The following is a 21,569-nucleotide window of genomic DNA, read 5'->3' on the forward strand; positions in this document are numbered from 1 at the left end:
AGAATATGGGAGGAGTAGCAATAAATCACCTGTATTAAAGAATGTTGCAGAGAGATGGTTAAAGGATTTTGAATGCCTACTAAAGCGATGTCAGTTCATTAAGAAAAAGAATAGGGCCGAGTGCTGGCTTTCTTCTGTCTGTCCACCAGATCTGCTCTCCACACTTTTCCACTAAACAGGATGGAAAAGTGTCAAAGGAAAATCTGGAGACTTGACCTTTATGGATTGCATTCATGAGCTCCCTTGTCATCTGTTATATTTGGCCAAAGTGGGGCATCTTGAGGGAGGAAGGAGGGCATGCTGGGTATTCATAGCCCTGGCTTTCTCCTGCAATGGAGATCCAACTGGCTGCCAGAAATGATAGGTCCGTCAGGACCCCTGTGCATGGACAACTACGTTCTCTACACCCCTCCTTTTCCTCCTCCCTGTGCAGGGTTATAACAGGCCTGATGTCATGGGCCCCGCTACTGGGCCATCTCATCTTGTCTCTCTACATTATGGCCATAGTTTTGCAAACTGTCACTTCATCAAACACTCCTCAGATTTCTTCCAACTTGAGTATATCAACTGTTTCATGCTAGTGCCTAAACTGATACAAGCCAGGAAAGTATTTTAAGCAGAAGAATGACAAGATCATATCTTTAAAAAAAAAAAAGCAGAGCATGAGAATAGATTAGAAAAGATTAAGAAAGAGATTGGACAGTTTAGATGAGAGAAGGTGAGAACTTGAACCTGAGCAGTGGTGATTGACTTAATATAAGAAGTGAGAGAGAAACAAAGTGACAAAGTTGATTCGAGGGCATTATTCCTAGATGACTGCATGATTGATAATGCCACTAACAGAGACCGAAAAACCCAGGAAGAAAGATGGGTTTGGACAATGGGGAAGAAAATTATTTTAGTATTATACATTTTCTCATGTATAAAATGAGGAATTTTAATTCAATCAATTTTCCCAAATTTCTGTCATTTATAGTCCACCCCCACAATTTAGAGCTTCACTATGTATATGTTTACTATTATTTTTATTTATCTTTAAATAGACTCCTTTTTTTACTTAGCCCTCTCATTAAAAAAAATTCATGAAAGCATGAGTTTAATGTGCCATTTATATATTCTTATTATACCTTTAATATAAAATATAACTATAAAATTAAAATGTTTGTTATAACCAATGAATTACTCTTTCTTATAACCAATGAATGTTTCGATTACTATATAATGAAAAACAATAATTAAATTATTTAAATTTTTCTCCCAGCTCCAAAATTGCATGATTCAGGTAGAATATTGAGCTTGGCTCATTGGGCCCAGAGTATTCCCTGGTTTAATGTAACTGTATTAAGCCTTTCAGCTATTAGGGTACCTTTAACCTGAGTAGTATCCTACCCTTATCTTTGCATTACTATTACCTGAGACAGTTAACACTTATTTTTAAAAAATGAAAAAGTGCCTAACTTATAACTCAGTATTAGGCCGGACACTTGGCAAATCTATCTGCATGGTGGTCTTGAACACACAAGTAACTGATGGTCAGAAACATGTCTGGGACTCCGTCATAATTCTACTCGCTGATAAATCTCTGGAAAGCAAAGACAGCATTGTCTTTTTATCTTGCATCTTGCCTAACCCATGATGTGCATTTCATAAATAACATGTAGGATAGATGAAAAATCAGATGGCTGCGACCTGTATATCTGCAATAATACATCAAGATCTTGGAGTTCAAGATCTGTGGGCTGATTACGCTGAGACATAGAACGAGTGACACGAACTACCATCTTTCCAGAACAGAGTGGCCAAGAAGAACTTATTGGTCAAAGGAAAGTAGAACAAATTTTCAGAAATGTTGGATTTACTTCTTCCTTCACCATAAAAGTTAAACATAAAAAGGGAAGACTTTTACCAAGGTTAACCACCAAAGTAGTATCCTTTGCAAATCTTCCCAGGTCACCTTAGGCAAAAGTAATCATGCCTGCCTCTGAGCTTCCACAGCACTTTGTTCTCAGCTTGCTTTTCACTCATGACATTGGCTTTTAGTTGGAAGCCTCCCACAACAGATTTTAAACCTCTTGATGGCAAAATCCTTGTCTTATCTGTATTTATATCCCCAAGTTCAACAAATAGCAGTTAGGAATTCATCTCAATAAATATTCGTTAAATTAAACTTCTCTGTCTATCTCAAATAGGATGTTAGAGCCCAAACGAACAGTTTATATCCCAAAATAGTCTTTTACGTGACCTTAATCCTCCAAAATTTATTCATACTAGAATCCTTGCAGATGATTCTAAAAGTGAGGATATCGTTGTTAGGTATTCTTGAAGAATTTCCATCTAGCCTGACTGAACCTTATCCCGTGGAAACTGAAAGCGTATCAAGGAACACCATATGATGCTGCATGTATGACCCTTGGCAGACTCATTATTGGGATCCATGATGAGCTGTAAAATCAGTTCATAATCAGAAGCTTAAATCCTAGAATATTAATGAAGGACAATTGAATACCAAAATCTACCAGCAGAAGCATTCAAAATCTATGGAAGAAACCGAGCATCAGAAAACCTGGGCATTTCAGGGAGGCAGGAAGTTGAATTTAGTGAAAAAAGTAACTCTGTCCACTTTCTCCAGTATTGTCCTCATACTAGACCATTTAATTTAGATGCCCATATAGATGGCAGATTTTGCCCTGAAGTTTCTGAAAACATTTGCCTGGCATCTTTCAACCTAATATTTAATTACCAATTTTGCTTATAAGGATATTATTACTCTCATCCTATTTTCTTAGATAAGTCATTTCCAAATTAGTGTTTAGGTGAACTCTTTTCAAGAAAGGAATATTCATTTTGTTCCATTTGTCAATGGAACAAAAGTAGAATTTTATATGAACTTCAAAATGATTTGCTATTTTTACTAAATAACTGGCAGTTTTTTAAATAACGAACTCCCTGATTATTTAAGTAAGATATTATTTGACTAAACAAAATCAGTTTACATGCACTGCGTCAATAACACAAGCCTTAAATAAGGCCAGCTTCATTTGGTGTGTATATGTGTGTTGTTTCTAATCTATTGTCATTGGACACAGACTCCAAATAATCTAAGCAATGAAATATGTGTAAAAAATTTTAAAAGTACTTTACTGTATAACAGCCTATGTTCTAATTATTTTGTCTGAAGATAGTCATGTCTCCGTCTTGATACAGGTGACCATTTGGCAGAGTAGTCCCCAGGGCAGGATTCAAGGCAATTTCAGCATCTTTTCTCAGGTCGCCGTTAGCTTACATTGCAAAAAGACAACATTTCAGTCCATGATGCATTTCTATGTTACTTTTGTTTCCTTGTATCCAAGCCATCAGAGTAGATGAAAGTGTTGCAGAAAAATGAGAGTTGCTGTTTGAAAGAGGTAACCTGTTTACATGAGGAAGGACCAGAAGGCTGTAAAGATAAGTGAGATGTGTATTATTAGTAAATCATACAGCTCTAGCATGGCATGCAGCAAATACATTCAGCAACTTTGAATGGAGAATCGAAATTCTAATTGTTGTTGCTTATCAGTATTACTAGCTCATAGGGAATTTAGAAGGGGGAGGAATGGGACCAGCCTCATAATTTTCTTCAGTAACTGCTTTGCTGTCCTCCTGAGAGACTCCTTTCTGCTTTTGAATCATATTCCACCCAATTTCTCTTTAAAAGCATCCTTAGGGACAGTCCTACAAGTCCAACAATATGTTTACTATGTTGGAATTTCTAGCTCACTAAAGAATCAAAGGGCAGATTAACAACAGAGCTTAAATGAACAGCTTGTTTTTATCTTTGTAAAAAGGAACACATAAATCAGAAACTCTTTGTGATCCAGTCATGTATTTTTCTGCAAACATTTATTAAGCACCTATTATGTGCCAGCCATTGTGCTAGAGGCTGGAAATATAAAAATAAATAAAATAAATAATGCTCTACGCCCTGGTGGAAAAGATACGTAGAAAAGCAAATAACATCAGTTCTTCAATAAGCATATAATAAGCACATTCAGTTGCTCCCTTCAGAGCACCAGAGAAACAGGTCAAGGAGAGACCGGATTTGCTTTGGAGGTGAGACTGATACGGTGGCCACGTTGAAGAAGAGTTTGGTACATGTGGACTGCATCGCTCAAGTCTGAAGTCACAGATTGAAATCCACCAGAAGAGAAGGAGGAAGAACATCCCAAGAAGACAGAAGCACTTGTGTAAAAGCACAAGCTATGACAGAGAATGACGTGGTTAGTGTGAATAACACATAAGTCAGGTAAGAAAACAGGGAAATGTACTGGGAATCGACAGGGAGAGATTATTTTTAATAAATCTGCATAGAAAGCTAATTATGTGCTTCTGTGCTTATAATTTCTCTTTATATTTTAAAAATAGGTTGTTTTAAAATAACTATAAGAAAAGACAATTTTATTGCTCTTTTTAATTTTATAAATATTATAAGCCGAACTTATTCATATAGCCAAAGGAGCTTTAACTAAATGTATTAAATCCAAACTGGGGTCTATTTAAAGGAATTTGTGAATATTTGTGAGTTGTAATAAAAGAAATCCATTTTTCTAGACAGATTCTCATATAGCGTTGGCAACTTTAAATCATCTAGAGACACAAGTTGCTAGGTGATAGCTAAGGGAAATCACGAAGGCTGATAATTAACTTCAACATTGCAATCAGTTTCAATCAAACAGATTATGTGTCTAAGAGAATTCAATAAGGAAATTAGAATGAGCTTTCATATAGAGCAATTTACATGAAACACATTCGATTCTGATCAGAGGAAGGTATATAGTACTTGGCCCCAACAGTGGGGCTTTGAAGTGTCACAATCATAAGGAGAAAGAAAGAGAAAAGAATATTTTCATAAGAGGTAGCTAGCAAAAATTGATTGAAGCAAAGGAAGAAGTCAGCCAAGCAAATGAGTATTTACTCATATGTGGGCATTCAATGCTGGTAGAAGAAAGCCATTCAACTATTTGTGGTGAAGGACTGGCTCTCTTTTGGTTTGTTGTTTTCAATCTGTCACATACCAGTGCTTCTGTAAGAATCATTGAGAAAATGAAACTAAAAGACAGAAAATACTAGTCCAACAGACATAAATGTACTCTTTCAAAATGCTACAAAAGTTTCTAAACACTGGTTCTCAGTTTTTGTATTTATCTCATCGTGGAACGATAAACAGCATCAGACCACACCATAAATAAGTCATACTCTGAGTAACTCTATAACAGCGTACATGGCATATACTTGGGACTCAAGTAATGTTTCCTGAAGAAATTGTAAAATGAAGACTTTAGCTCTGTCCATAGGAAGTTAACGTTCAAGCGGGAGAAACATGAACGTAAATAAATAAAAGCAACTACGTCCGTTTTTCTAGACAGATTCTTACATAAGACTGTCAACTTTAAATTATCAAAAAGACAAAGAAGCAGGTTGCTAGGTGATTGCTACGTGAAATCACAAAGACTGATAATTAACTTCAATACTGCAATCAGTTTTCAACCAAAGAGATCATGTGTCTGAGAGAATTCGATAAGGAAATTAGAGTGAGTTTTCATACAGAGCAATTTACATGGAAAAATGTTTCATTCGAATGAACGAAAGTACTATGCGTCCTGATAGTAAAATGCACGATGCACAGTGGAGTACGAATAAGATAAGTAGCTTATCTGGCTCCAGAACTGGCAAAGGTTCTGGCTGTTGAGGGCATTTGAGAGCAAAAGCCAAAGTTATAGAAAACCATGACCCATCCCCAAACTGGAAGTAATGCAGCAGGACTGGCAAGTAGATTTTGAGAAGAAATATTAAAAGTGAGGAGTCAGGAAAGATGGAAAAAGTAAAGATCCCAAAAGATGTGGATCTTCTCTTTTAGGCAGATGACCCACAACAACCCAATGACTAGAAATGGGGATATGACAAAGTGCCAGAAGAGAATTTAAAATTATATTTAATGTCACCACCCAGACATGCATACTGTTACTATTTTGATGTATATTTTTCTAAACTTTTGTCATTGTGCACAGACATACACACACGTACATTGTTTTCATCCTGAAATCTGAATTGTCTATGAAATTTTTTCTCCTTATTTTCCTATACTGATCGTTCTTACATTTTTTGCTCAAGATACATTTATACCTTTAAAAATTATTGAGAACCCCAAAGAGCTTTTTTTAAATGTAGTTATCACTATCAAAATTTATCATATGAAAAATTAAAACTAAGAAATATTTAAAATGATATTTATTGATTTATTTTTAAAAATATACTACATGTTAACAAACATAACAGTTATGAAAATATATATGTAAATACATTATATGAATATAAGTATATTTTATAACAATGACCTTTACCCACTATAGAATTTGGTATCACATTCGTAGGGAAAAAGAAAAGAAAAATAAGTATTTTCAGAAGAGGTAGCTAGCAAAAATTCATTAAAGAAAAGTATATGCTAGCCAGGAAAATGAGTACTTACTGATATTTGAAGCTCCAGTGCTTAGTGAAACAGAGATACACAAGTTAAAATGAAATTTTAGTGAGGGCTAACAGTAGATAAGCATATCTACTTTTGCATTAACACCTTTGCTGTATTGTTCTGACTAAAGTATAATAAAGAAAATTTAACCTCATGTAAATATACACTTTGAAAAGGGAGGTATATTTTCATACCTTTTCGGGTAATTATGGATATTTTTATATGATGCTAAAAGTTGACATCAGGGTAGTTTTCCTAAAGTATAATTGTAATATGGAGTCTGAAACTGTATCAGTAAAGTTTTTGTATGGTTACATTAAAAATTCACTGGTCTATTTTGTACTTTGAATGGATCATTTACCCATGTATGATTTTCTAACATCATGCATTTTTCATTTAGAAAATGTTGGTTTGGTAAGTTATGCAGCTTGTCAAATGTTGAAACATTTTATTATGCAATATAAGAAAAAAATCTCATCAGACAAGTCTTCAAAGTTTTGGAAAGCTGTTATGCTCATGGTGAACAATGTTAGATTTTTCAAAATTCTAATTTTTGTTTGAAATTTCAGATTTTATCATAGGCAAGAGATATTGTCAGGTGCTTTATTTGATGTTAACCACATTTGCTCCATTCATTGTTAAGAAAATGTCTGCCAGATTCCCTAATCTGAATAACCAGAGTTTGTCTATCAGTCATTCTTTCAAATAACAATGTTGTTACATGAAAAAAATGGTTAGTTTAGCATGCAACTCAATCTCTCAGTGCTTCTCAATCTCTCAGTGCTTTTCTACATGACAACATGCGCTTCGGTATGGCACAAAAGTGTTTTCTACATACTTCCTAGAATATTCAAAAGACTTGCCTGGAAAAGTTGAGATTTAATATGACTAAGAACTTTTGCTGCTTTCTTGAGGTCATTTTAAAGTGAAACTGACTTTTAAAAAAAATTACTGCAAGAACATGGTGGTGAAAAATACAATGGACAATTCAGGAGCACTATCTTGATTCCTGCTAAGGGACTGGCAATTTTTACTCCCCATTGCATTTGCCCCATTGATGCAAATATCGACACAGAGAAAAAGTGCAGTACAATAACATTAATTGATCTAGTTTGCACTTTGAATGACTCTTTTACCCCTGGGTCTTATCATTATGAAAACAGTCTTGATTTGTATAGTCCCTGGCACTGTCTGAGGACATCCAGGGGTACACAGACCACACTTTGAGAAGTGCTGCCCTGATACCACGAAAGCATTACTCGAAAAGGCTCTCTCAAGTTCATGTATAATCATTTGGCCATTCTCCTATTATTAGACATCGAGCTTGTATCTAATTTTTCATTATTACCAATAATGTGTGATGAGGCTCTTTCTGTATAAATCTTTGTCTTCCTCTCTAATTATTTCCTTAAGACCGACTCCCAGTAATTTTACGATGTCTAGAAAAAAATTTCCATGTGCGCTATCAACTGTACTTCCAAGGGACTCTCCCACCCTGCATCTGGTTCATGTTAGGCAGTGGTGAATGTGCTAACGCTGCAGTCAGTAAAGGAGAAGCCGAGAGAGGACCCTGTTCCCATTGGCAGCATGGGGTCTCCTTCAGGTTAAGCTGCAGGAACCCGGGTCAGCTTTATTCATACTAATTGCGTCCATATTTCTGGATGTGTTCCCATTGAAGCACTCTGCCACAGCAAGATCGCATTAAACAGTGACAGGTTTTGTGGTCAGGGATATTTATTTCCTGCTTGAAAAGAGTAGGAGAAAAATACAGCGGCTGCTGTATCATGTGAATGAGTTTAGCAAAATTTGGTGTCCCAGTTGTTTGGTTTTGTGACCCCAGATGATTAATCCTTTCCTCTCCCTTTTGTGGCATTTCTGGTTATGTTTGCAAACCCAATTCTTTCTGAATTTTTTTCACCCAAACCTTTGGTTCAGCTTGTTCCTTAAGAGCTCGGAAATGAAAACTTGAGCTCGTGGACACTCTCCCCTAATATATCCCTGCTTTTGCAAATGGGCTTGCCTCTTGCTTCTTTTCTTTCTTTCTTTTTATTTTCCCTCATATTGTTCGTTTTATGTATATATGTGTTTGTGTATATATAGTCATCATCTCACCAGAAGGAGAGACCATTATGTAGATGAATATTTCTATTTACTACTCCTCACGATTTTGTCTGTTTTTTTCTTTAGCAGTAGTACGATAATATAATATTTTACAGGCATATACAGTCAATGAGAGAAGGCTGATTTAAGAGACTCAATTTATTTTTTCTTATATTGCCTCATGATGTCATGCAATTTATTCTACCTATAGATTCTTATAACAGATTTAATGTGTCAACTCTAATTACGCACTATAAATTGTCATCTTGGTGACTGACTTTTTTATGATAAACGCAAATGAACATGCCCCCCAAATCAGATTCCCTAAAGCATTGTATGCTTCAAGGTCTCCATAAAACCCATCCCTCTTCTTCTCACTACTACCTTCTCCTAGATAGTTTTCACTGAAACACACATTGGCATAGTTTCAGTCTGATATTTTGGAAAGAGATGAGTGAACGACCTAGTGAAACCCATTTGGGGGCTTTTCCTAAAATAATATTGTGGGAGCTTGTTACTTTGTTAGCTTAGATTCAGTAATAGGATTTACCCAATATATGTCTTCTCTCCTGAGATGGCCAAGATATGCTTCTAAACGCCTGGTCTGTTTCTTTTTGAAAGTGTGTCTTATGTAACTGATTGTCCTGCTTAAATTTGAAATCTAGAATCTTAAAGGCCAATTTGTATCCTGCGTTTAATAAATACATAGACTCTCAAAATACCCATTTCATGTACTGTCCATCTTGTTACCTCTGGCTCAACCCTGTTTTCCAGTTCTCAGAATTCCTTTCTTCCAACTTCCTATCTATTTATTTGTTTTATTTTCTTCTATTGTGCTTACCTTTGCAAACTGCCATAAATTTGTCCTTATTGTAGAAAGGACAAAATAGTGTATAAAATTTGTGCTAACTCTCCTTAAAAACAGTCTATTCGAGCAGACTAAATTTGGACTGGAAATGATCAGAGAGCAGGTATAAAATGAAACGTGTCTAAGGCTTTGAGAAAGGAAAGGTGACATACATGAATTGCGTGGCAGTGACAATTGCAAAATGCACCAATCTCTTTCCAGCACTACAAATAAAAAAATGAACAAAGAAAAAAAAAACCTCATTTTTCTAGGCTCTAAAATCGGGATGGGAAAAGCATTACTTACTAATTTTTATGATGAGAGAGAGAAAAAAATTATGAGTGCCCTGCTTAAGAAACAAACATTTCTAAAAAGATCTCTTCCTCACAGAGAGAAATATGTTTAATGAACATTAAAAATAGATACAAGTAAAAGTGGAAACCCAGAAATATTTTTATTAAGATTTTATAATACATTTTTTCTTTTATCTAAAAGATTAGCACAGTCAGGAGAGCTTCTTCAAACAAAGTCTTAGGAATGGAAACATTTTGGAAAAACCTAATTGAAGGATTTAAAGTGATGGAGATGGAAATGTGGAAATGGGAACAGTAGAATTGAGATTTACTTCCCTGGGACACCCCGGTTTACCATTATTAGCGTAAGCAAAATTTAATGTAATAGGCATGACTCTCAGAATAAATGAATTCCATTTCCACCAGTGAAATGGTTGTATTTCATAATTTAGCTGGATCCTTAAAAAAAAAGTCACATGTACTTTTATGGTTAAACAACATTTTCCCCCCATTAGTAACAAATCAAATGCTTGATAGCCTGAAATTCATTTCAGGACCCTGATTTTTATACATGAATATTTCAGGCCTCTCATTTTCAAAGATACATATAAGATATGAGGAATACAGACATTTATTTTTCAAATATTGTAAAGTGAGTTCTTTATACCGAATCAATTTTTTCTCGAATGATGTGACTTTTTCAGTTTCTACGTAATAGAAAGGGATAGAATGGCCATTCCCATCCTCTTCTATCTACTCTGCTCATCCTCAGGGAAGCCTCCAAGCTCCTCCTCTGTGCAGGCACTTAGCTGGCTAAAAAAAAGATGGAAAGAGACAGAGGGCAAAAGTAGGCTCCTGGCCCTCCTAAAGTCTTGTGCTAAGTGGAACAGAAAGCTAAATACAAATATAGCTCCAGATAAGGATAGTAAAAAGGAATGTCTTTTCTCTGTAGGTACTGATGAAGTATGTCGTTGGGAGTGGGCATGGGGGCAAAGCATAGAATAGGTTAGTGAATTTTGTTCCATCGCTAAGCCTTCAGACTGTATGCATTCATTAAGTTATTCTTTCTATAAGCATTCAGTTGATTCTTACTACACTAGATACTGCGCTGGGTGCTGTGATAGAGAGGAGAAAAAACCAGACAAGGCTCTTATCCTCCAGAGGACTTACAGTCTCATGAATCTCAGTTGCCCCATCTGTAAAAAAGGCATAAACAAGATAATTGAAGAGGTTTTTGCTAGCTTTAAATTAACAAATCTATTTTAAAAAATAAAAAGTACTACAGCGATTTTTATTACAAATTTTGACACATTTATTCTTTTTATTTATCCTAATGTCACTTAATTGATCCTAGGCTTTGGGGTTAGGAGAAAGAAGTGGGAAGTTTAAAAGAAGATATAAATGACAAAAAAAAAAGGAAATAATAAGAAAAGAAGGTAAAGAAAATAGCACTCAACTATCAGTGGGCATTTACTTATGGTAGGCATTTTATAAACATGTGATTTCATCTATGAGACAGAAATCCAGTGGCTGCTACCCTCTAAGAGAAGTTCTAGAGGCAGGAACCACATACTGATCAACCTCATAAGTCCAGGACCTAACACAATGTTTAGTACATAGTATTTGTCCTAGAGATAGTGGGTAAATTTAAATGAATGAATATGAAAGATAATAAATAACATAATTGACTTTCTATCATTCTACCATCTTAAGGAGTGAGTCACCACATTGTAGAGCATCAGTTTCCTTAACTCAGGACAATAATCTCTTGGATCTTAGAATATTCTTTAGAAACACTATATAGAAGTCATTTTATTAGTGGAAGCATAAGAGCAATTTCCTCTACACATAAATACACAGCAAATATTTTTTTGTAAATAAATTATCATATTTATCCCTTCCAATCACCTTGTATTATAATGACCCCAATTTCAAAAAATGTAATAAGAAAACTTATTAGAGCAATTAGACAAGAAAAAGAAATTAAAGACATCCAAATTGGAAAGGAAGAAATAAAGCTATCTTTACTTACAAATGACATGATCATGTAGATATATAAAATCACAAAGAATCTATAAAAAAACTACTAGAGCTATTAAATGAATTCAGCAAAGTCAAAAGACACTAAATCAACACTCAAAAATCAGTTGTGCTTCTAAACACCAGCAATGAACAATCAGAAAAAGAAATTTAAAAAGCAATCACGTTGTCAATAGTATCTAAAAAAATAAAATACCTGGGAATAAATTTACCAGGTTGGTGAAAGATATCTATATTTAAAATTACAAAGCGTTACTGAAACAAATTAAAGAATACCTAAATAAATGAAAGACATTTCATGTTTACAGTTAGGAAGACTTAATCTTATCAAGATGTAAGTCCTACCCAAAGCGATCTATCGATACAATGCAATTCCCTATGAAAATTCCAACAGCCTTTTTTGTAGATATGGAATACTGATCCTCAAATTCATATGGAATTGCAAGGGCACCAAAGAGCCAAAACAATCTTGGTAAAGAATAAAATTGGAGAACTCACACTTCCTGATTTCAAAACTTATCACAAAGCTACAGCAAACTAAACAGTGAGGTAGTAGCATATGAGTATACATATAAATCAATGGACTAGAATTGAGACTCAAAATATAAACCCACACTTCTGTGACAAGGGTATCAAGTACATTTGACAAGGAAAGAACTGTCTCTTGAGCAGATGGTGCTGGGATAACTGGATTTTCACATGCAAAAGAATGAAGTTGGATCCCTCCCATATAACAGGCACAATAATCAACTTGAAATGGATCGAAGACCTAAAGATAAGAGCTAAAACCGTAAAGCATTTAGAAGAAAACTGAGGAGTTAATCTTCACAACCTGGGATTTGGCAATGCATTCTTAGATATGACATCAAAAGCACAAGAAACAAAAGAAAAAAAATAGATAAGCTGAACTTCATCAAAACCTTTTGTACATAAAAGGACATTATTAAGAAAGTTAAAAGATAACCTACGAAATGGCAGAAAATATTTGAAATTATAAATCTAATAAGCAATTAATATCCAGAATATATAGAAACTCCTACAACTCAACAGATAACCCAATTAAAAAAATAAGCGAACTGGAACAGACATTTCTTCAAAGAAGATATACAAATGGCCAAGAAGCACATGAAAAGATGCTCAGTGTCATTAGTGATTAGGAAAATGCAAATCAAAACTACAATTCAATACCACTTCACACCTATTATAATGGCAATAATAATAATAATAATAATAACAAAACATAAAAATAACAAGTGTTTGTGAGGATGTGAAGAAATAGAAGCCCTCATACATTATTGGTGGGACTGTAAAATGATGCAGCGGCTATGGAAAACAGTTTGGGACTTCCTCCAAAGACTAAAATAGAATTTACCACATGACTCAGCAATTCCACTCCTAGATATGTAACCAAAGGAATTGAAATGGGAGACTCAGATACTTACATGACAATGTTCATAGCAGATTATTCATAATAGCCAAAAGGTGGAAATAACTCAGTGTCCATTATGAGATGAATGAATAAACAAAATGTAGCATACGAATACAATGGAATGTTATTCTGCCATAAAAATGAAGTTTTTGTATGTGGTACAGTATGGATGGACCTTGAAAACATTGTGCTAAGTGAAAGATGCCAGGCACAAAAAGATAAATATTGTATGATTCCATTCATATGAAATACCTAGAATAGGCAAATACATAGAGATAGAAAGTAAATTGGAGGTTACCAGGGGCTGGAGGAAGGAAAAATGGGGAGTTATTGTTTAATAGCTACAGAGTTTTTATTTGTGGTGATAAAAATGTTTTCGAAATACATAGTGACAGGTGCACAATGCTATAAATATAATGACTACCACTGAATCATACATTTAAAAATGGTTAATATGGCAAATTTTATGTTATATATATTTTAACACAGTTCTCAAAATTAATAATTAAATAAATGAAATTAATTTTTTAAAAATTGAATTAATACTTTAAAGGGGTAAATGGTATGATGTATGAATTACAACTCAATAAAGCTGTTAAAATATATATAAAATAACCTCAAATTCGTGTTCACTGTATTCAACATAGATGATTTTTTGTTTTATTCTATTTTTCATTGCCCATTTACAGTGATTTCAGATATCTATTATAATTTCTTCTATGTTTTTAATGAACACTAAACATTTTGGTTCGTTAATAAGCCATTAAGTGAATTCCTTTAGAGATAGACATATGCTCACTAAATTTAAGTTGGAAATTTCCATCAGAATTACCCTAGTTTTGCACTGACATATCTCTCTATAACCCACTCAGAATGCCACCTTATACAGAGCCTGAACATACTGGATGTAGCAGGAGCCTAATAATAATTTAAATGACTGCATGATAAGTTATGGGTAGAAAATTCATGTGATCTATACAGCTTTTTTCCCCTCTACTTCAAACTTCTAAGTTAGTTCCTTGCTGATTCTTAAAGTGGTTAGATTTTTTGAGACCTCAGCTCTTCCAGAGTCATCTGCCTATTGACAAATATCATAAGTTAAACGTAGCATTTTTTAGCCTAATGCAGACTTATCATTGCCTCATACAGTATTAGAATGGGCAGAAAGCTTCATAATCAAACAACCATTTAGTTTTCCTTTTATAGAATCCACCATTTTAAGTAAAATTGCTTGTTTGAGTAACAAATATAAAATTGACGAAGATGGAAAATTATATCATAAAACTCAAAATAGTAAATGTAAGAATTTGACACTAGAAATTCACTTAATGGAAGTATCTATGGGCGGTAGGTAATATTTTACCTCATAATAGAAAAGACATTAAGAATTAAGCCTAACAATTCAAAGTTTTCCAATATTGGGAGACACATCTTTGATCTAGAAAAAATAAAGTTGAGATTACTGATAAAGATAATTTGAAGTAGGAAGGATGTACCATTGCTCACCTCCCACTGCTATGATGCTTTCCTCTGTGGTACAACTCAACATCCTTATCCTTAAGTGTCCCCCTTCTTCTTTGTAGTCTCTCAATCCCCAAAGGCTGGCCACCTACAATTTTTTTTTCCATTTTAATAGAAAATTGCTGGACTTCAAATTCTTTCAAAAGAAAAGTAGCTTCAATAGTTGAATTAACAGAACTGGAAAATTGGTCATTTCACCTGGCTTCTGCCTGGCAGTCTTGGTGTAGGTCCAAAGCCAGAAGTAACTGCCTCATATCAAGATCTTCCCTGTTGCTTGTGCTTCACTTCTGTCCAGTTGGTTGCCAAGCCTGTCCCTTCTATTCCTGGTCGCCTGCCCAGCCTTTGGACCATCTGTCCTGTCTAGTCCTATGGTTTGGGTTTCCTCCTGCTTCCTGATTTCATGCCTGACTTAAGCCAAGATTAATTTTTCTGAACTGTCAGTCTCTGTGACTGTCTCTTCTTTACCTAGATCCTAATTTCCATTTTGTTTTGATGCTCCCTACCGCCATGTTCAGTCTCTCCTGTCTCAGCCTTTGCTTTGATATTTGGACACTTCTGACCCTGTCTCAACTTTGAGAGTCACCCTGCCCAGCTCATGCCCTAACTATAGCATTTACTGAGCTGACTACTCTGAGAACTTAACATGAACTAGTCTTGGAAGAAGAAAAGACAAAGAATCAACACCACTTAGTCTATTTAATTGGAGCAACTCATAACTATTCAATTAGTGGTTAAGGAATTAATAGATACTTGTCTCATCTTTTAAGCATATATCTGTCATTTTTTTTTTATTTTTCAAAATATAACCAGTAAAAATGGCTGCAAAGACCTTCTTCGTTGATAACCAAAATGAAGGCTCAATGTGGTGAACTGGTTAAGTGATTGAATAGTTAAGCAAATTGCATGGAAACAATTGAGGTAAGGAAATTTAGGAGACACTGAATCCACAGAAGGATATATTGCTAGCCAAACATAATTACCCAGATTATGCTATTCAGCTTGCTAAGACTAGTACTTTTTAGAAGAGGACCATGTGGTTGGTTTGGTAGATGAAGTAAGAGGTCATACATCTGACAATTTATTTTTAAGAAGCAAATCAGTAAGAGCTTCCTTCTTACTACCTTTTCTTTTAGGATTGAAAGGCACGTTGACAAATTTCTTGCCATTAGACTCTGATTAGGCAAAAGTATTCATGCATTATATAGTTTTTCCTCCTAGTTGCCCTGAAGACACTGGCAGTCATCCTGGAATTGGTCTTCCATTCTCCATTATGAGTATGTGTGTATGTAGGTGTGTGTGTGTGTGAGTGTGCATGCATAGGGTCCTTCCTTCTTCATGCATGGGTGTGTTAGTTATCTGGTTATATATTTTTTGTTCCTATAATGGGCATTTTTTCTTCATTAGTTGTAAGCAGCTATTCCAGGGCTAGGTGTCTTCTGATAAGCCTATTGACTTTTTAGTAATTAAAGTATAAAATGAAAATGATCATTTAGGAGCCCAGTTAATTAAAGAATAAATTATGCAGATTTAGACCTATGTGTGAGATTACCAAAGACATGTCTCTTTGTGATTCATGAAAGGAAATATTAACATAAAGATCTCTTCAAAACACTCATATTTAAATTTGCTGTTTAAAATATTAAAGACGAAGATGCCAATGATCTTTCTGACAGACATTGTCATGGAAAATAGTTCTCAAGACGTGGGGGTTTGGCACTTAGGAAGTCTGAGGGACTTCAAGGTGGCCTATCTTTATAACCAGATCAGCTTTATATTATATTGTTCTTTCTAATGTTGTACCCCTCATATTATTTGAATACTATTTTCAGAAATCAATTTTAAGATCGACTTATGCCATTTTAAAATTTTCCTGGGTTTATCGGACCTAAATATTTAGAGGTCAAATTACATTTGCTTTCAAGAATGTGGTTGCTTTGGTGTCCTGAAAAAAAGCCTTTGCTTATGGTGATATATCCATAAAAATAAGTATACTAATTAAACAATGTGTCTCTCAAAGATTTCTACCAGATAATAACTGGAGAATGGACTGTGGTACATTTTAATACTTACTTTTTTTTTTTTCCTGTCGTCCTGTGTGCTTTAAGGAAAGCTAAAGGAAGTGTTAACGGTGCATTTGTTAATCCAGTTTATGGGAATTGGAGCAACTCAGAGAAAACAGAAATAAGAGGTGATGGTGAACTGTATTGTTTCAGAAGCAGAAACACACACACACAACCACACAACCACAGTGTCATTAGGACATATTTCCACTAAGAGGAATGTTTTAGTGGAATCAGTCCATCTGAGAGGAGAAAGGACTTTTAGTCTCTCTAAATGTGTTGTGTTTTCCAGGACATTCCAGGACAATTTCAATCTGCTTATAAAATCAGTTCACTGTTAAGTGGCTTTGTGGTCACTGTTCTTATTCAAAGAGCGCTGACAAATCTGGAAAATACCCTTTTAACCCACAGAGTGTTAGTCAGCTACTCTCAGTAACTACTCACTGTTCTTTATATTTTATCGTCAAAGACAAAAAAGGGAGGACAGCGTTCCGTTTTCTCTCTAAATGTAGATGGGAGCAGTGAGGACCATTACCCAATAACTTAGAAGGTAAAAGGAGAAATGACAGCGCATTAGATCTTTCTTGGCCCTTTTTAGGGGTACTCCTTATTACAGTAATAAAAAGTAGGCTAGAGAAAAATGGCAAGGAAAATCTCTCATCCCTTTCTTAGGTAATATAAGCATTCATTTGGGTATAAAACAGGATTAGCCTTAATCTATCACTTCCCAGCTATGAAAAAACTTCTTTATATATGATTTTAGAAATGTTATTTGAAATTCACTCTCTTGTCAAAGTGAGCATATAAAAAGTTAAAGTTTCTTCTATTATTTCTTCAGTGAAAACAGGCCATAAGCAGTTGTTATTGTTATGGAAAATGAGTAGAAAAGGTGTCAGGTTAGATGGTTTCTTGTAGTTTCCAGCCTTGGGTGGTGTGGTTCAGTCTAACGCAACCCTTCACTTTGTTATTTCTGTGTTCTCTCCATAATGATGTCATACATACTTTTAGTATTGTTTCCATCGAAATGAAAACAAGAAGTCAGATATTTCCCAGAGTACAGAGAGAATTAATTAAGATGATCTGTCAGGTCAGTCAAGACACAGAGGGAAAATGTAATGTGGCCCTACTTAACAGGCAATACATAAATAAATGCACATTCAAGAAAACAAACGTATCTTTCTAACAAAGTAGGAAGGTATAACATACACCTATTTTCATTTTTCCTGAAGAAAAGAAATTTTAATCTTTTTTGTCTTTAGCTTAGTTTAACTTTGAGCATCTGAAAGCTACAAATGATGTAAGAATTAAAATGCAGTATTTCACATTTGGCATTTTTACATTAAAATCTTGTAAACTTTTGGTTATTAAAAATTTGCTAGGAAGGTGTGTGTTCTTTACTTACTACTAAGAAGATAGCTTCTCTGGGCATAGGAAGAGGTCCATATCAAAGTCTCATCTTTTAAGGTTATTTCAAAATGTTTTCTACTGTGTTTGCATATGGCAGCACAACTGATGACTAGAATTGATGACTGGGAAGCAATTTATTTTGATTTTCTATTCTAACAAAAAAAAATTATCCTTTCACAGTTCTGTTTCGTTCCATTAAGAGTGGCTAGAGAAGAAATAGAGTCATAGCTCTTGACTTTTGTTGCTATTTTGATTTCTTTTGTTTCAGAAACAGATGCCTTTGTATTAATTAAACTAAGTGTAGCTTCCCTGGCATTATAACAGAGAAATAATCTTCTCCAAAATACTCTTCTAGGCACTCAGAGGAAATTCTCAGTGTGATATAGAAATTGAGATAATTGCATAATGAATCACTATGCACCCATCAGCCAAATTCAACTATTATCAACCCATGGTCATTTTTATTTCACCTCTGCTGCCACGCATTCTTTCCACTCACCCTAGTGGTAGTTGTATTTTTTTAAACATACTTTTATTTTCTTTAGTGGAGTTTTAGGTTCACAGCAAAATTGAGCATAAGTTACAGAGAGTTCCTGTGTATCCCTCACACATGCATAGACTCTCCCATTATCAACATCCTCTACCAGAAAGGTACATTTGTTACAATAGATGAAGGTACATTGACAAGTCATTATCAACCAGAGTCCATAATTTACATTAAGGTTCACTTTTGATGTCAACCAGAGTGCTTTTAAGCAAATCCCAGATATCATTTAATTTTGCTTGTAAAGATATCAGTTGTACCATTAAGAGATAAGGACTTTTAAAAAATATAACCACAGTATTACACCTTACAAACTTAACAGTAATTGTTTAATACCATCAAGCATTCAATCAGTGTTCAGTCTACCTAGTTGTCTCATAAACAAGTAGAGGGTTTCATATTTGCCCTTGTTGTTGTTACTACATTTTTAAAATCAGGATCAATTAAGGTATATGCATCCAAACTGGTAGACATGTCTCTAAAGTCTCTTTTAATTTCCGGGTTCCATTTTCTCTCTTATTTTTTCCTCGCAATCTATTTGTTGAAGAAGACAAGTTGTTTGTCTTATAGAATGCCCCAAATTTTAGATTTTCTAATATACTGTGTAAAATATAATTCTCCCAACTGAAAGCAATTGTTTTATTTTTATTGTTGTGTTTTCTTTTGTTTAACCTAACTATAACCAATACAGTAGGCTTAGAGAAACACACACTATAGAAAGCAGTCAAGATACTGACAACTGCATTCCCCCATCACACCAGAGGTGAAGATGAGGCAGTGGGTTCTAGGCACACACCAAGACTGGGCCAGTGTCAGGGTTTTAGGCAGTGTAGACTGGAAGTGCTGGAGGGAGACTTGGGGTGGCTGTGGTTATTATATTACTCCAGTGGAAATTCATTAAAGTCTCTGCATTCTGCATGATCTGGAAAGAAGTCTCATTTTAATGCCTAAAATCTTAACCTTTACAATGTGTTTTTCTTTAGAGTTCTATATATTCCTTCTCAAATCCATTATATGCCACAACAGTGGGAAGCCTGGAGACCGTATCTAATAATCTCAAATAGTACCGTCAAGGTCAAGTATCATCTTGTATATGTAGTTTATAGGAAATTAGTCTGTGAAATCTGATAGAAACTCATCTTGTGCAATAGTAAAAACAAAGGATTTAGAATACTACTGTAATTATTACATTTAAGAATAAATTTAAATTTTCTTAATATATTGAATGTTTTCATGGAATCTGAATCAGAACCTTATCTTCATTGTATATCTGAATATTTTAATAAGTGTTCAACTTATGTTTATTGTTTTCCTTTGATTTTTCCATAGTCATTTCTTAAAATAATGAAATAATGAATCAAATTGTTTCAGATCCTGAATAAGAAGAAATTTTAAAATGTGTATTTATATGCCATAGAGCTTAGAAACAAAGGTAAACTGTCTTACTATATAAACTAGCAGGAAGAGGCAAATCATAATAATCCCAATCAACAATGATGAGTGGAATTTATATCTGAATTTTGGAAAAAATGTGATAAATTAGCATCCTAAACTTGCCTTCATTTGAATAATCATTTAACACATCTTAATATATAGCAAATCATTATCCTGTATCCTTTGAACTAATCCAATGTTATATGTCAATTATATCTCATACAATCAGAAAAATATAATTCTTCACTATAAAAAATAATTTGTATATTGAATGTTTAAAATTTGAAAATCTGGATAAAATTAATGATTTACTAGGGAAATGACAATTACAAAATTGATTCGAGATGTAACAGAAAACATGGAGGAATCGAGAAATCAAAAAGCACAGATGGCTTCAAAGGAAATTACTTCAAATCTTTTAGCAATAGATTTCTATGCTATTTAAACTATTCTAAACCATCTTTTCTCTTTTTAATTATAATACCTTCATCATATTGTTAACAAAACTAGAAGACAAAGGTGGTGAAGAAAAATATAACTTTAACTCATGCTTCTTATAAAAACTAATACAAAAATCCCAGATTAAATTTTACCAACTCCCAGGCAGACCAAGTTCTGATGGGAATTTTCCTCTTAAGCAAAGACACGTGAGAATGGAAGGTGGTTTGCCTGAAGGCTATAGAAGCTGAGACAACTGATGGAAATACCTAGAACAATGATGACCTTACTCTTGCTACTACAATACTCAAAGCAACTCTGCATCAAACCCTTCGCAAGTTCTGGTGGTTCTGCTTTTTCAATCTAGTGTCTTTCCAATATATCCCTGTCATACGAAAGTTAGTCAGTCAGTTTCTAATGACCAAATAAAACCAAGTGAAGCATAAATTGAGCTTGCCTTAGTCAGCTGAAGCTGTCATAGCAAAAATACCTTAGGCAGCAGGGCTTAAACAACAGAAATTTATTTCTTACAGTTCTGGAGGCTGGGAAGCCCAAGATCAAGATGCTGGTAATGTAGCTCTCATTCTGAGATCTCCTCTCTTGGCTCATAGGCAGTTGCCATCTCACTATGTGCTCACATAACCTGTTGCTTATATAATGGAAAAAAGCTCTCTGGGCTCTCTTCTGATAAGGGCACTAATTCCATAATGTGGGCCACACCCTCATGACCTCATCTAAACCTAATTTCTAAATGTCCCATCTCCAAATATCATCATAGTACAGTTAAGGCTTCAACATGTGAATTTTGAAGAATACAAACATTCAGTCCATAACACTACTGTTATAGGGACCTGCAATTTTTTTTTTTTTTGCGTGTGTGTGTGTGCCATTATTAGTTCATAGATAATAGATATGAGAAATGTATTAGGAATTGGCTGAGAATATAATAGACAA

General features: G+C 34.4%; 1 protein-coding gene across 1 annotated transcript in view; it reads left to right on the forward strand.

Moving 5' to 3' along the window:
• Positions 1–19,807, forward strand: part of MALRD1 (MAM and LDL receptor class A domain containing 1) — a 477,766-nt gene extending 457,959 nt beyond the window's left edge. Inside the window, 2 exon segments of the mRNA XM_039877626.1 lie at positions 16,838–16,911; positions 19,725–19,807. Of these exon segments, the coding sequence (XP_039733560.1) occupies positions 16,838–16,911; positions 19,725–19,807 (157 nt within the window).
• Positions 19,808–21,569: the final 1,762 nt, after the last annotated feature.

The sequence above is a fragment of the Pteropus medius genome, unplaced genomic scaffold (genome assembly GCF_902729225.1).
Source record: "Pteropus medius unplaced genomic scaffold, Ma_sr-lr_union100, whole genome shotgun sequence".
Taxonomy (NCBI): Eukaryota; Metazoa; Chordata; class Mammalia; order Chiroptera; family Pteropodidae; genus Pteropus; species Pteropus medius.